General features: G+C 47.3%; 1 protein-coding gene across 1 annotated transcript; it reads left to right on the top strand.

The window, feature by feature from the left end:
- LOC137464331 (tetraspanin-36-like) lies at positions 1-16,801 on the top strand. Its single transcript, XM_068175607.1, has 7 exons — positions 1-153; positions 12,170-12,361; positions 13,258-13,332; positions 13,785-13,880; positions 14,480-14,632; positions 15,587-15,670; positions 16,495-16,801. The coding sequence occupies exons 1-7, from the start codon at positions 94-96 to the stop codon at positions 16,579-16,581; spliced, it is 747 nt and encodes a 248-aa protein (XP_068031708.1). The 5' UTR covers positions 1-93; the 3' UTR covers positions 16,582-16,801.

The raw sequence follows: 16,801 nt of genomic DNA, 5'->3' as shown, positions 1-16,801 counted from the left end.
CAGGGCAGGGCAGGGCAGGGCAGGGGCGGGCCGGGGGCGGCCCCGCGGGGAGCCGGGGCCGGTGCGGCGGCAGAGCCCCAGAGCTGCGCTGACATGGACTGCGGAGTCATCACCTCCAAGACCGTGCTGCTGCTGCTGAGCCTCGCCTTCTGGGTACCGCGGGGCTGTCCCGGGCCGTGGGGGACGGGGGTCGGGCAGGGGGACACGCTGCCCGCGGTCCCGCAGTGAGCCGGGCGCTGAGCTGGGCTGTGTGCTCCTGCATTCCTGTAGCAACGCCTAATGACGCGTTTTTAAAGAACAAGGAGATTTAGGGGTTTAAGTTTCTAAGAAAAAAAAAAAAAAAAATAAGGTCATAGCTTGTTACTTTTTTTTTTTTTGTTGTTCGTTTTTTTTTCTTCGTGGCGTGTTTGTAATATACCCTTTTTTTAGTAGTGTTTTTAGTTAGGGTAGTCTACAACCATGTTTCGTGATTGGAAGCAAATGGAGCCGCATGGCAAAGGCATTGTAAAAGGGCTCTCCTCCATATTTGGGGCGAGGAGACTTTTGGGGAGGAAAACTGCTGGGAACTTTGTTCCAGCTATGTCCTTGGCACAGTTACGGCTTTCCAAATCACTTCCGCGGTAATTATTTACAAGCGAGTGAGAAAATGAGGGTAGTCTGTATACTTTCTAGCCTAACCTGCTGGTTGGTTTGGGGGTGTTGGCATCGGAGGCTTGTGGCACGGCTGCCTCGTAACAGTGGCAGCCTCGTGGTTGTTCGGGAGAGCTGCGGATTGTTCTGGTAACCAGGCTCGGGCATTCCCCCTGCGTGGGGAAGTTTGGAAAACCCCCACCATCACCAGGGACCGCCCTGGGACTTGTGTGCTGCGCTCAGGGAAGGGCCATGTCGGACCTCAGGTGTGTCAGGCCCTGGGCTGGGGGTTCGCGGCTGCTTTGTAGCACCTGGATGTTTTCCAGACGGGGCTTTTCCAGGGATGCTCCAACCTGCCGGCAATAGTCAGGGCCTGGAACTGCTCGGCCCGGGCTGGGCTCAGCGTGGCAGTGGCCCTTGCTCTGGGTGTAGCAGGGGCTCTTCCTGAAGAGAAGAACCAGCGTTTTCCAAAGAGAGACGCTACATGAGGAGAGAAAAAATAAAGCAAAATAAGGACTCCTGCTCGAATTAATCCCTGGGGCCTCGTGGGGTGTGGTGCTGCTTTGTAAAAACATGACTTGCTGCTGGCTGTGGTGAGGAGCTCATCCCCTCCGTCCTGTGCCTCCTCTACAGAGGCCCGGCACAATTTATTGCTGCATGTGCTCCACGTAAATCCTGAGCCTCTGGCACAAATGGAGCTGCAGGCCGAGTCACTGCTGCACACCAGGTGACACGATCTCACCGTGTCTGCTTGGTTTGTGGTGATTTTCTTTTGGTCCTTTTTTTGGCAGTTTTTTGTTGGTTTTTTTTTTTTGGTTTTTTTTTTTTTTTGTTTGTTTGGGGTTTTTTTGTTTTGTTTTGTTTTTTTTTTTGAAGTAGCCACAGAGAAACATTGCAGCATCCCTCTGTTTGTGTGTGGAAAGCCATAGATCAGGTGTACCTCAGGTTAGCATCATCACTTGGCTTTTTGAAAATGAAACGAGCCTTACATCCTCCTAGAAATGTCTCTGGTGCTTTTCCTTCTGCTGTAGGAGCACTCTCTAGTTGTGATTGGTCATCTGCTTCCATGGACTTTCAGTAGTGATCCTTGTGCACGTCTCTGGCCTCAGAATTTGGGGTGACCCAGAGTAGCCCTTGGGGTTGTTTTTCATCCCAGTAAGAGCAGTGCAGCCCAGTACCTGTGGCATTTAGATGCTGCTGCCACCATTATGTGTGGAGACCACATTCCAGCAGTAGAACTGCAGAACCTGGAATTCTGGTTTAGGAGGGTGGAGATGGAGGGATTGATTCTTTTATACTTCTTCGGAACATTTCTAACAGTCAGGGCTCTGTAAGTACAAGGCTCCAGATGATTGTGAAAACAGGATTTGCAAAGAACATCAGAGCTCTTCTCCAAGGAGTAATTCATGTCCAGACATTGCACGCTGCAGATCTTTCCCAGCTCAGAAGTGATTATGGAAAATAATTCACCACCTGCATAGTCAGCAGATGGTGCAGATGTGGTTCTTTGACAGAAGTTATTACTCAAGAATATCCTAAAAAGGCAAAAATCCTCTTTTGGAATTCTGATCCTTATCGTGCAGAGTGAAGGAAGTCAGATCTTCCACAATGACAAGTCGGGCTTCCTAAATGAGGTGAAAAAACAGCTTTTCTCCTAAGCACCAGGCTCAGCACTGTATGTGCAGGTCATTCTGCGGGTGAGGGATCTATGCATAATTCCCCCCAGAAACTCAGTGATTAAAGGTTATTTCATTATAAGGTTACCACGGGTGGTGCTTCAGGCTGTGGGAGTTCTTCCCACCTCCTCTTCTGCTCTTTAGCACCTACCAATTAGATGCAAGTGAGTGGTTGTTTTGGTAGGTGGGTGCTGGCCTGCTCCAGGTGAAGACTGGGCATGCAGGTTTATCTCAAGGGACCAAAAAGAGGGAGAGGAAGGGTCAGAGCAGACCGTGATGTTCTTGGCAATGTCTTTTGAGGGGACTTCACTGGTTGGGATGTGATGATCTTTTTGAAGGAGAGAGGTGAAATGCTGGGATTCACTTCCTGGTCCAAGGGAGGAAACTGAGAATGTTAAAATTAGCTGGAAGCTTTGTGCTCCAGTATTTCTGTAAAACATGCAGTAAACACCTTCCAGGTCGCTTTTAACCTCAAAGCATCCAGCATCTTTCCCCTGCTCACCTTCGGCTTCATTGTCACCAGGCAGGTCTCTGCCTTCAGAAGGGATTTGGCATGCACTGGTGGTCCTGGGGACTAGGAGCTGGATTTCCACCATCCTTTTGGGTCCCCTCCAATGCAAGATATTCTGATTCATCACCAAAGGGCTACCTTAGGTGTTCTTGCAGTGAAAATCCTGTTTGCCCAGATTTCCCATTCACTTCTAAGCAGAGATGGGCACTTTCCCAGCCTCCTTGCTTTACTTGCCTAACAGCAGGGAGAAACATAAGGACAAGTTCCTGCCCAGGGGGCTTTAGCAGGACCAGGGGATTTGAGAGAGCAGCGTTTGATCTGCTGACAAGATGTGCAGCCCCCTGCCATGGGCAGGAACATCTCCCATTAGACCAGGTTGCTCAAGGAATCACTGTATTGCTGTGGTTCACTTTAAATAATTTTTAGTGATTTGGAGGTATAAACTTAGCCACAAGAAAAATTCCTGCATATGTGAATGGTTTGAAATCACTCATGCCAGTAATGAGTACTTTGGGAGTGCTTACTCTGAAGCCTCAGTCAGAGAGAAATCTGGATACTTTTAATGAACAACGCATTGGATACTTTTAATCAACAAGGTATTGAATAGTAAAGATTTCACTGAGGAAGGGAAGGGGAAGGGGAAGGTGGTGGGTTCCTTGGGAGTTGGAACCACCCTGGTTTTTAAGGTCCCTTCCAACCCCAGCCATTCTACAATATCTAGCTCATCTCTGAGTGGTGAGAGCAGAGCAGCCACATGATGTAGAGTGGTCACAGGATGGGGCTGATGCCTGGGTGTGGATATTCTCAGTTCAGTCAGAGAGAAAAAGAGAAGGTTTTCTAACCAGGCGAGAGCCTGGGAGACAGTTGGAAAGAATGTAAATAATTCTCTAATCTATCTTGTTGTTCACATTGTTTATAGATATGTTCTGCCACTGTGCGTCATTCACTGCACACCGATAGTGTGAGATGTTTTTACTCTAAGACCAATGAAATTAGTCCGCATGATGTTCTCTATAAATAGAGTGGTGCATTTAAAATAAATCAGAATTAATTCTCTTTGCCTTTGATTTGGAGTCATCTTGTTATCGTCCTGCTCTACAGCGACATCTGGGGACTTTAGTGTGATCCTTTTGAGTGTGCCTTGAAAGGGTAAAGTTGCTCCTTGTTTCAAATTACTCTGCCCAAAATCAGGAAGAGGAACTGGACTGACTTTCAGGAAAACGGGCTTTGCTGTATTGCATAGGGGCCTCACGGACTAAATTAAAATGAAGGTGCTGGTGCTGTGTGGTCAGCAGAGGGGAGGTGTTGGGACAGTGGTGCAGATTTGGAGGAACAGCCTCAGCCATACAGTTCCCGTGGCAGTGAAAGGACCTGTTGGATGGCTGGGCTGTGTATCCATCCCTGAAGGCACTTTGGTCTCTTCGAACGTCTCCCAGAGTGCAGGTCACCAAAACCAGAGGTTAACAGGCTGAGAAGGTGGGGGGGGTGATCAGCCTGGAGACAAGGAAGTCGTGTGGAGAGCACATAACAGCCTTCCAATGTCTGACAGGGGCTGCAAGAGGGATTCTTCATCAGGAGCTGTAGTGACGAGAGGATGGCTTCTCACTAGAAAGAGGGGAAATTTGGGGTAGATGTTGGGAAGGAATTGTTCCTGTGAGGGTGGCGAGGCACTCCTGTAGGTTACCCAGAGAAGCAGAAGTGTCCTGGACCAGGGTGGACAGGGCTTGGAGCAGCCTGGGACAGTGGAAGGAGTCCCTGCCCATGACAGGGGGTGGAGCTGGATGCACTTTACCGGTCCTTCCCACCCAAACCCTTCTGGGATTCTGTGGTTCCATGTTGGGGAAGTGCATATGGTAATTACAAGGGCTCAAGAGGTCCCATTTTGGTACCTCTTTAGCAAGATTTAGGATTAGCTGGGCTGTGATTTAGGTGCACCTTGGTTTAGTTGCAGCGTCCTGTGTCTGAGCGTGGAACAGCTGACTGAGAAATCGGGGTGGTTCTGAAGGCAAATATTGAACTACAGGGTGTTTTGTGTCCAGACAGGCTGCTCAGATCCAAAACAGCGTGGCACTGGCTGATAAATCAATCCGTGCTCAGCTGAAGTTACACTCCCTGCAAGCTCATGCCGGGCAGTCTGTGTATTTGGGGAGAATACGAGTGAAAATGGGGGTTCTGACAAGTGAAAATGGGTTTCTCCTCCTTCTGGTCCTGTTGCCTCTGTGATTGTGATTAACAGCAGCACCCTATCCCCGAGGCAGGGGTTTAAGCATTAGAAATCCTAGGAATGGGGGCAGGATTCCTGGCTTTGCATTGCTGTACAGTGTCTCCGTGAGGACATCCCACCATTTGTGCTTGGTAAGTATGTGCTGGCTTTTAGGGATGGGAAAATAACCTTGGATTTAGGCTTGGGGAACGGAAAGCAGTATGCTAAAACAACTCTTAAGGTGGACATTTACTTAATATAGCTTGAAAACAAGCCCACTACACCCAGACTCCCCTCTGAGTGTGTGGTTTGGGGGAACCAACCACAACCAAGAAAATGTTGGTGTGCATTTGGGGATTTTTTTCACCTGAAGAGAGAGACACAGATTTTAAGAGCCTTTCGGCAGCTGCTCATTGTTTTCATTTGAGGAAGAAAAGGAAAAAGCAAATGCTTCCCACCATAGCCAGCAAGCAGCCCTGAGGTGTGTTTTGAAGGCAGGCTGAAACATGCCCTGTAGTTGTACATCCCAGCTGAATATTTAGGTGTAGCAGACCTTGGTGAGTCTGCTGTGCCTTGGTGTAACTTGGCTCAGAACAGTTGTCTGGGTTCTGTCCTACCTCTGTAAGCTCATGTGAAGAAACTGATTTGAAGGTTTTAGTTTGAGGGTAATGGCTGGCATGAGATTGGCAGGAATTCTCTCCTGGGACTGTTGGTGCTGCTGGAATCGTGGACAGCCTCGTAGGAGCTCACAACTTTGGTGCTTTTTGCTCCAATCCAAAGCCAACGAGCTGAGTTCAGTACTCTCTGTTATTTTGTAAATCAGTGTTTTCACAATGTGAACATCTGAGGGAACACAGCCGGTTTGTGACTAACAGGAGACCCATCCTGCCCCCAGCCCTGGCTCCAACAGCACAAGGACGTGGAGCTGCTGGAGCCAGCCCAGAGGAGGCCACGGAGCTGCTGCCAGGGCTGGAGCCCCTCTGCTCCGGAGCCAGCCTGGCACAGCTGGGGCTGTGCAGCTGCACAAGAGAAGGCTCCAGGGAGAGCTCAGAGCCCCTGCCAGGGCCTCAAGGGGCTCCAGGAGAGCTGCAGAGGGACTGGGGACAAGGCATGCAGGGACAGCACACAGGCAGTGGCTGCCACTGCCAGAGGGCAGGGACAGATGGGATATTGGGAACCAGGAATTGCTGGCTGGGAGGGTGGGCAGGCCCTGGCACAGGGTGCCCAGAGCAGCACCTTTGCTTGCTCCTCTGTGCCTGTGCTTGCCCGGATGATGCTGTCCGTGCCCAGTGACAGGGCCAGTGAGCAGAAGCTGAAGCACAGGAGGGTCCCTCTGAACATCAGAAACCTTTTTCACTGCGAGAGTGACCAGGCACGGTCACACACTGTCCTGGGTGAAGCCAGAGAACACAAATGTGGCTGTACCTGATTTATCATTTAGAGAAATTAATACCGTAAGCAGGGTAGGAAACGGCAGCTGAAGCCAGGAGGTCCCTTCCAGCTGGCAGAGTTCTAAATCCAGGATGGAAAATGGAGAGAAAATTGTGCACGTGGGATGGGAGGTGCTGAGCTGGGGTCACTCTCATTGCTGGGAGAAACCAGCTTTGCCTCGGGCCAAGGGAGACCCCCATTTCTGGGAAGTGCCTGGTCCATGTGGGCCAAGGGGAGTTTTAAACTGGTTAAAATGAGGATAAAGTGAGGAAAGTTTTCTCAAAAGTGCTCAGTGCCTTTCTTTTCCCCTAAAGTCCCTAGAATACCTGTTGCCTCCCTGAAAATGGAGTGGTGCAGGAGCCAGGGAGGACTTGTAAATGTGGCAGTGAATGGGAAGAATAAATCTTGTAGAACAATAAATCAGCAAGGGAGCCCGATAGTGATTCCCTTTGCCATGCAAGCTGGCTGTTGGGTAATATATTATTTATGGAGGAAATGCGCAAAACCTTTCGAGCAGAAGATTTACCTGTCAAGGTAAATCAAAAACACTTCTTGTACACAGAAAAAAAGCCGAAAAACAAAGACATGGAGTGTCTTCTGTGTTAAGGAGAGGATGGGCAGCTGTAACTGAGACCAGTGTTGCTGGAGGCTGATTCTAGATATGAGAGTCATGGGGGCAGCACAGTAGTAATAATTGCAATTGGCAAAGTAATAATTGAAGAATAATTGATGTAATAATTTGCATCTGACTATGCAAAGATACTGGTAAAACAAGTGGGATTTGAGCCTTAAAATTAACTTAGGCAGCTCTGTGAGCTGTCTAATGATGAGTTAGGTGGCAGTGGTTCAGAAAGGGTTTGTGTGGATATTCATAGTTCTTCCAGGGTTTTTTGTGGGTTTTTTTTTTTTTTTTTTTTTTTTTTGGTTTTTTTTGCAGTAGTTTGTTGTAGAAGACAGCTGCTTTTACTGTGTAATGAAAAATGGCATTCTTTCTCTTACCTGTCTTTGCTCATAGAAATTTAATGACACAAGGAGAAGTCTAGCCAGCCTGAGTTTTGTGCTGTTGTGGATATTAGTGCTGACCCTGGGAAAGTCCCATTGGACAAAGGAGAAATCTCTGTAGATCTCATAGCCTCAATTTTTTACTGTATAGAGGCTGCATCTTGCTGGACACATGGGGTGAATTCAGAATTCACCCTGTTCTTAAGCTTCTCCTTTTAACACTACAGCTTTGTTACTCTGTATTTTTAATTTTCCTGCCTTTTCAAAAGAAAGTCTCATACCAGTTTACAGTAACAAATCGAGTCATAGAATCAACACTCTGAAATAGGAGGATGCTGGGAGAAACCTTTTAAAAAGTACCCCAAATCCTCCAAGCAGCAGATACTGCCTTTTAACATCATAGCTGGTAGTTTGGCTCCTTTGCTGTACCTTATCTGGGTTTGGCAGGGGAAAAGAAGCCTGAGCTGATAACTGTGAACAAACAGTAACCTCTGTTCTCAGCGATCACATAAGGTTGGCTTATAAAAACAGAGAAGTAAAGGTGGAAAAGCACCTGTTCTGCCTCACTGATAGAAAAAGAAAGATAGATATAGATATAGATATAGATATAGATATAGATATATATAATTTGCATATATTTCAGAGCAGTGGTATAGAGGAAGCTTTAAGCAGCCCCTTCTGTGTCTGTGATTAAGTGGCATGAAGTATTTGCATGGCTATAAGCCTCCTGAAAAGGGTAGGGGCTTTTGGTCATGAGCATATAAAAACAGTGGAACACAAAGTAAGAGGCTTGTTGCGTTTTTAAAAAACACATAAAATTAGTGTTTTCCAGCAGCTGTCCTGTTGTGTATCAGTGAGACAGTCCAGGGTTCTGTTTCATGGGCAGGAGTGGATATTCAAGGTGCTCTGTGTGTGTTATGTGACTGAGAGTCCCCCGTCTTGTGTTTGTCCTCTGTGCACCAGCTTCCCTGGCTCAGCTAAGCGTGGAAGGGCTTGGTGAGCCAGGCCCTGCCCAAACCTCTGCCTGGGAAAATCTGGTGACTGTCACAGCTTGGCTTTCTTCTCACTCAGCCCCGAGGAGTTCACTTTTTCACGCTCAAATAGTTTTTCTGCTTTCTGTCAAGGGTGTGGGATATGAGAAATTGAGTGATTCTGGCACTAGGTCCTTGAAGGGTGGGTGATGGTGAGGCAGCTGAGGCGGCTGCAGCTCCACTGCCCATCTGTGAAAAGGGGTTTTCTTGCAAAATTTCCTTTCCCCTCATCTTGCCATCATGTCTTAAGGAAGTCACCAGCACTGTAAAGAAACAGCAGCAGCTTCCTGGTGGCCTGGTGAGTCATTGTGCGTGGGCAGGACAGGGTCAGGGGTGGGTGTTGTGCTGGCTGTGGGTGGCCCAGGGGAGGTGCTTCCCCCCTGTCCGCCTTGAGTCACCCTGGGCTGCCCGTGCCGGGGTTTGTGCCCACATGGTGGGAGCCTGCTGGGCACTGGCTGGCTGCAAGCACACTGACAGGCAGGAGACCGACAAAAAGTGTATTTCTTGGCGTAATCCTAGCATCCTTGTGTGTCATTTTAGATGGGCTTGAGGAGGTGGTTGACTAATCATGGAAAAAGAGGTATTTGATCTATTCCTCCTCAAAAGTAATTGCTCAATCTGGCCTTTGTGTTTGTGGGACTGTTTATTTCTTGAGATCCAACAGAAATGTAATCAGACATACTTGGAGATCCAAATTTGCAATGCAAAGGTCTTGTCCTTCTAGAGAAGTACATCTTAGTACATCTTCATCTTAGATCTAGAAATGGGCTGTAGGTTTTGTGATGTTGAGGTGAAAAAAATCCCTCTGCCCGATTTTGAATTTGCCTTAAATTCTGGAAAGGCTTAAGGGAAGAGTTCTGATTTAAGTTCTGAAGTATTTTTCATCTTTGCTTTCAAAACTTGTCTCTGGGACTCACCTGCAAAAATCAGGGAAGAGGTCATTAGCTGTGATGCCTTCCATTCCTAAGTGACCCAGCTCTTCAAGGCATCAGAATTCTTCCCACTGAATTAAAATTCATGGGTGAAGTTGAGGCAGTATCTGTGGTCACCTTCCTTTAAGTCTTTTCCCAAAGACTTCTGGTTTTGCCTCATTACACTTCCTTTTTCTGCTTGGAAGCAGAAGTTTGGAAATTTTAGTAGACTTCTTGCTGGTTGTACTTTGACCAGAAACAAGGTAATCCTGTGTATTGCAATAAAACCCACTGTGAAATTGCTTTATATTTGAGTTCTTTGAACTTAACACTAGACCTTCTGGTTTGTCTTGCAGTCATGGAGCTTTGCTGGTCCTGGCTTTAGGGGCCTTTTGTCAATTGGCTTCATAATTTATACTTTTTTTTTCTTAATTCATGGCAGCCTTTTCTTGCAGCAAGGTCTTTCTTAGCTCCCCACAGGTGGTTGGTCTTCAGCATGCCCTGTGCTGCTTCCTTTGTATTGCCTGTTGAGCACACTGGAAATGGATGGAAAATGGAGTATGGATGAAAAATGGAGAATGTTTCTCCACCATGGTGGAGAGGAACTTTGGAAAAGACACTGGAGTGACAGGACAAGAGGGAATGGCTTCCCACTGCCAGAAGGTGGGGTGGGATGGGATATTGAGAAGGAATCTTTCCCTGTGGTGGTGGTGAGGCCCTGGCACGACTTTGCTTGCCCCTCCATGACTGTCCTTGACAGATGATGCTGTTTCAGAGCAGAGAATAGGTGGACAGACACGTGCATCCAGCATTCCAGGCCAGAAATACAGGATACACTTTTTTAGTCACCTTCATTCTTTTTGTGCAACTGACAGCAAAGGAGGATGGAGGTGACATGTCCCCACTGCCACCTTTACTGTGGCAGCAGCTCTCTGGCCACAGAGACAAACAGGCAGCTTTCCCAGAATGATGCCTGGGAAAGGCTGTGAGAAGATCAGAGAAGAGAGTGAGAAACAATTCTTATCTTCACTTGCTGTACCTGGTATTGTGAACATGTGTTACGGAGATTTGTTTACCAAAGGGTGGTTTCTTAATTAGCCAATGGTGATGGTTTTTTGATGGGAAGACCAATCAATTCCACCTGCAGCAAACTAGGGTATAAAAAAAGCAATGGGTTTCTTAATAAATTAAATTATCAGCCTTGTGTGAATACATGGAGTCCATGTTGATTATTACCCGGCCAGGGGCCCATTGCTGTAACACTTTACTGCTGCTGCCATTCCAAGGACTTTTCCTGTCCCCCTTTCAGTTCAGGAACAGAGTGTTGGAAGAGAAGGTGAGGTTGCTCCTCCTCAACTCCTCACTCCTGTGGTGAAGTGAGCAGGTCACGGTGCCCTTTGAGATAAAGTGGTCTCATCCCTTCCCTGAATCCCTAAAAAGGGGTGGCAGGAGAAAGCTACAGTCACCCTACACCTGTAGATGAGGAAAGAGATTTTCCTCAAAAAAAGGAAAAATTAATGGAAGCTTTAGCAACCCCTTTAATCATCAGCATATCAGAAAACCCAGTGCATGTGGAGAAGAAAAACAAATAACCTGTTGAGAATCGGTGATCCTATTCCTTTTCCTGATAACCCACTTTGTAGAGGACCTGCTGTATCTGAGCCCCATTTCAGCAGGATCTTGCAGGTCCTGTACTAAACGTCTGGCTCCATCACTTGGTGCATCTAACCCCAGTAATTCTGGGGTACAGACAGCATCTGGGAATATGAGATTATGGGATGGGAACTGTCTGAAACAAAAGATGTTCCTGCACTTGGAGGTAATTGAAAGACAGGCAGCAGACCTGGCTGGAGGGGAAAGAGCCAAACAAGGTCAAGGAATTAGCAAGTCCCAGCTCCAGCACGAGGAGTGTTTGATTAATTAAAACGTACAGTGCTGGGGAGGTAACAAACGGCTCCAAGGCTGCATGATGAAATCCTGCTGTGACCTGTTGAAAACAAACCGGCTGGTTTCCCTTAAGTTTCCAGAACGTTAATACGGAGGGTGCTTCATTTTCCTTGTGCTGCAGGATTACAGAGGATGGATGAGCCATCCTGACTCTTGAGAGAATTTTTTTGTGCCATCAGTAAGGGCACGGCTGAGTCTTGTGGTGTTGTTTCCAGGTCTGTATCTAGTCCAGTGGGTAAAAGTCTTTGGTCTCCAGGGCAGCTGCCACTGGTGCACTCTGCCATGGCCTCAATCAGCAAAACATGCTTCTGGGAGAGAGATTATTTTAGAGGTTGCAGAAAGCTGTTTCCTCCAGGAAAAGGAGGGACTGTTTTGCTGAGACTAGGTACATTTGTGCCTGCCTTAGTGGGTAATGAGAATGCAAAGGATGAGTTTTTCTCAAAAAAACCCAATCAAACCCAAACAAACAAACAAAAAACCAACCCTGTGGTGATGTGATTCCTACTAATGCAGCCTTGGGTGGGATGTAGTGTGAGCTTGGCATTCTGCAGAGACACTGATGCAGGTCTACAGACGCCAGCCTTTCAGCTCAGCTCCCGTGGTGCTTTACTAGCAGGGGAATGATACAGTGAATTTTGTCTTCTCTGTGTTCCAAGTTTGAATGCCTAGATTAGGTAATAGTTTCAGATTCAGAGCTTTTTCCATCTAGTTCTTTGCACACTGTAGCCATTATTTCTAAAATCACTATTAGAAAACAATCCATGATTATTTTCCAGGTCAGAGGCTTAATAAATAGCTGCTAATCACTTTTCCTTATCGCATTTCAGGCGGCAGCTGCAGGCCTCAGCTATGTTGGGGCGTACGTCATCAACACCTACAAGAGCTACGACAACTTTCTGCAGGACAAGTACGCGCTGCTGCCAGCTGTGGTCATCATTTGCGTGGCCGTGGTGATGTTCATCATCGGGCTGATCGGCTGCTGCGCCACCTTCCGCGAGTCTCGGGTCGGCCTGGGGCTGGTGAGTGTCACCGTATGTCACTGCGACGGTCCGTGGGTGTCGCCTGCCTCCCGCTGGCAGGGGAGGTGGAAGGAAGGGGAAGGTCGTGGGGATACGCCCTGCTGAAGCACTGCTTGTTTGTGCGAGTCACCTGCGGCTGAGATCTCTGATCCGCCTCAGCTGGCTCAGGGAAGATGAGTGCAGGGAGCAGCAGGTTTTGAGGAGTGAGGTGGTGAAGGAACAGGAGGAAATGTGAGTATCTAAGCAAGACAACCAGATGCGTGTCTGTTTTTCTGCTGACTTCCGTCCTCTGAGTGCTGAAAGCATGCCTTGACTGCTCACAGAATTACTTTTAAAAATCCAGAAAGGTTCACTTAGAGTAGCTTCATGCCCAGAGTCAAGCCCTGAAGGCAGTGTGAGCCCAACAAGCAGTGCACAATGTACCTAACTCAGCTGCTGGTTTATCTGTGCGCTCTCCCCTTTGACATCCACTTTGTCAAGCATTCCCTAGGCTCTTCACACAGGTCACATTGTGGCAGTGCTCAGGATCAGGCACAGAGCCTGTGGAGCCACAGTCATCATCCCAGCCATGCACAGTAATCCCCAAAACGTTTGGGTTGGAAAGGCCCTTAAAGCTCATCTAGTTCCAACCCCTTTTCCATGGGCAGGGACAGCTTCCACTAGACTAGCCAATACCACCACGTTGCTCCAAACCCTGTCCAACCTGGCCTTGAACAATTCTAGGGTTGAGGCAGCCACAGCTTCTTCTATTCTAAATTATCTTCTGGGAACTATTTTGATTGGAGAGGCAATAAGAGATAATGATCACTTACTGCTGTAAATTAATGTGGTGTATTGTGCAGTTGAGTTGAAGTGCTGTGGGATTCTCTCTTACTGTCTCTCTTTTTTGTTTTCAGTTCTTGGCCATTATCCTGGTTATCTTCATTGCAGAAGTGTCCGCTTTTGTCTTGGGATTTGTTTACAGGGAAAAGGTAAATTAAGAATTAACATCTCTGTCCCAACATAAAAGTAAAGAGTAGATTTCACATTGTTTGATCATTCCGATTTATCTGGGTGGGTTTTTTTTTACTTCATCCCCTGTCCTGCAACCTGCAGAGCAAATGGGAATGGGGGTGTCTTTGTTGGGAACACAGTGAATATATAAAGTACCTGGCAGATATCATAACAGTCTCTGAGTTGGATTGAACAGTTGCTGATGCTCCCAAAGGAGGGCTTTTCCATCAAGGGCAGCACGCTTCAACCCAGGAACATGATTCCGGCTAAGTGCCACCTGAATTTTGTCTAAAACATTGCTTGATTTTTCTTATTTCTTATGTTTTTCCCCCTGACTTATTTGGGATACAGATCTTTTGCAGTTTCCACCAGATAAAATTTTAAGCTCTCATATTAAAACCATCTGCATTGTTTTTCTCTCTCTAAACAGGTAAAAACTGATGTGCAAGGTACAATGCACTCAGTCTTTGAGAAGTATGATGGCAAAAACCCAGAGTCTAAAGTTGTGGATTACTTGCAAGAACAGGTAAGAAAATATTTAAGCATCGTTTGGAAAAGGACAGTTGGGTCCTAAACGAGGCATTTAGGCTGGGAAAGGAGGGGAGAGGATGTGGGGCAGTATCCTGGAACTTGGCTCTGTCTTTAGCATCCAATTCTCCAAGGCAGCTGAGGGTGTTCAGGCTATGGGTGTGAAGTTATGTAGTGAGGGATGTGGTTGATGTGAGTGACATTTGGATCACAGCAAATAAGTCCATATGAATAACTGCTGCAGAGAACACCGCACCATAAAATAGTGAGATGATGGAAGACTCCACCCTGCAACTTGTCACCTTCCTGTTGGAGCTTTCACAAAGAATAAACTAAGAGGGATGTAATAATCTGTGAAAGACATTGATTTATTACATCTATGATTGTTTTCCTGAAGCACCGCTGCTTGCAAATCTGCTGCAAACTACTGGCAGCTCTGGCTATGCCTAAGAGAGGTTTAACTCACCATGAGCATCCATATATATGAATGTATATTATATATATATATATATAAAAATATATATATAATGTAACTAGTAATACATATGTACAATGCTGTGTAACATAACTGCCGTGCCACTGTCCTGCGTTTGGTAGCTTCACTGCTGCGGGGTTAAGAACTACAGTGACTGGACGACCACCCAGTGGTTTAATTCCACTGGGAACAACAGTGTCCCCCAGAGCTGCTGCCAGCAAGAGGCCAAGAACTGCACGGGGCACCTGGCTCAGCTGCAGGAACTCAACACACGGGTGAGGATGAGGGGCTTGGTTTGGGCCATGTTCGGTTAGGCCATGTTCATTTTTCAGCCAGGAGGAATCATGGAGGGAAGCACACCAGGCAGAGTTTAGGGATATGCCCATAGCTGTAGTTGTTTAAACAGATCTGGGGCAGGGGAACAGACTCATCTGGGATTGACCACGCTGAACCTGGAGGATGACGATGCTCTGAGGGCTGGAGCCCCTCTGCTCTGGAGCCAGCCTGGCACAGCTGGGGCTGTGCAGCTGCACAAGAGAAGGCTCCAGGGAGAGCTCAGAGCCCCTGCCAGGGCCTAAAGGTTGCCTGTAAGGAAGATGAGGTCAAACATTTTAGCAGGGCTTGTTGCAAAAGGACAAGGGGTAATGTTTTTAAGCTAGAAGAGGATCTGTGTAGATCATATATGAGGATGGGGAGGCCCTGGCACAGCTTGCCCACAGGAGCTGTGGATCCCTGGAAGTGTCCATGGCCAGGCTGGACAGGGCTTGGAGCAACCTGGGATAGTGGAAGATGTCCTTGCCCATGGCAGAGGATGGAACTGAATGATTCTTAAAGTCCCTTCCAACCCAAACCATTCTATGATTCTATTAACTCCATACCAGGTTCTCCAGTCTGGGGCATGAGCCCCTAAGTTGACTTCTATAGATATAATTGATGGCCATTCTGGCTCTGAGTTTTGAGCTCGTTTAAATGACCTGAGCTAGAGGAAATCCAGATGCAGCAAATGTCAGTAAATGCCAGTCTCTCAGTGCCTCTCCTCATGCAGGAGGAAATAAGCCATCAGGTCTGGAAGACAAGAATGAATGGAGATCCTCAGACCTGCAGCGCTGATTAGACAGGCCTTACCAGGCCCTGCTTCCTTGGGAGAGCTCGGGGGGGGGGGGAATAATAAAAACTTCCAGCTGGATGAACACCTTTTAACATGTTTTTACCTCTCTCTTTCGTGGCAGGGCTGTGCACAGGAGCTGGAGTCTGGGGTGCAGAGCGTTATCAGCTATGCCATGCTTGTAATCCTGGGGTTTGCCATCGTAAAGGTAAACGCTCCTGTCTCTTCCCTCAGGGAAAATAGTGCTGTTTGCCCTTGGATCTCAGGTCTTTTTCATCTTCATTATCCTAACAGCCCTACAGCTTTCTTCTGCCTCTGAAGTAGACTCAGTCCAATGTTCCTCACTTGTGTTTTTCCAACTGTCTCCATTTCATCTGCCTCACAATGATGGGAGGGATTCAAAAGATAGTAGGGAATTTGGGATGGAAATTCAATGTGGATTCCGTTTTGTCATAGTCACAAAATCCCAGGATGGTTTGGGTGTTAAGGGACCTTAAAACCCATCCAGTCCCACCCCCTGCCATGGGCAGGGACATCTTCCACCTCCACAGGCTGCTCCAAGCCCTGTCCAGCCTGGCCTTGGGCACTGCCAGGGATCCAGGGGCAGCCACAGCTGCTCTGGGCATCCTGTGCCAGGGCCCACCCTCCCAGCCAGCAATTCCTTCCCAGTATCCCATCCATCTCTGCCCTTCCTGGTGGGAAGCCATTCCTCTCACTCATTGTCTGAAGGTGTGCTTAAATAGAGAACTCATTTTATCCCAGAACAATCCTAGCCTTTCGCTGAAATTTCCCCCATGGCAAGATAACTAGTAATTAATGTGAATGTCTTAATTAATGGAGCAAACCAGAGAGGAAACACTCCAGCCAGAACTATTACTGTGAAATGGTATGCAAAAATAATACTTTCTGCAGATGTATTTTTAAATTGGTTTTTTTCATACGATGAAGTCATCCACTGTGTAGGTGTTTGGTCTGACAACTGAAACAGAAACACGGCAGGACTAAGTCCCTTGTGCGCTCCCTCTTTTCCAGTTCTTCGGCATGCTGAGCATCTGTGTCCTTACTTGCAAAAAAGAAGAAAGTGGATATCAGCCTCTTTACTCAGGGGTGTTTGATTAATAAACTGAAAAGAACAATCTTGCTTCCTGATGATGAAACTGACTTGTGATCATACCACAGCTTTCTGAAACGTTATGCTAAGTTTGGACCTGCGACTACAGGTAGCACCAGGTGGTGTAGTAGGCTCCAGAAAGAAATTTTCTTCTGATCTTCTTTCCTCTGCCCCGAAAACATGCAGCAGAAACTTTGTCTTTTAAGCAGTAAACTGGTGGAGACCACA

The sequence above is a fragment of the Anomalospiza imberbis genome, chromosome Z (assembly GCF_031753505.1).
Source record: "Anomalospiza imberbis isolate Cuckoo-Finch-1a 21T00152 chromosome Z, ASM3175350v1, whole genome shotgun sequence".
Lineage (NCBI taxonomy): Eukaryota > Metazoa > Chordata > Aves > Passeriformes > Viduidae > Anomalospiza > Anomalospiza imberbis.
Note: the sequence above shows the minus strand (reverse complement) of the source record. Positions and strands in the feature narration are given on the sequence as shown.

Bases quoted from the DNA above. Each gene is read 5' to 3' on its own strand.
- LOC137464331 (XM_068175607.1), top strand. From the start codon at position 94: ATGGACTGCGGAGTCATCACCTCCAAGACCGTGCTGCTGCTGCTGAGC. The intron at 12,362-13,257 runs GTGAGTGTCACC...TTTTGTTTTCAG, and splicing joins CTCGGGTCGGCCTGGGGCTG to TTCTTGGCCATTATCCTGGT. The intron at 13,333-13,784 runs GTAAATTAAGAA...CTCTCTAAACAG, and splicing joins GATTTGTTTACAGGGAAAAG to GTAAAAACTGATGTGCAAGG.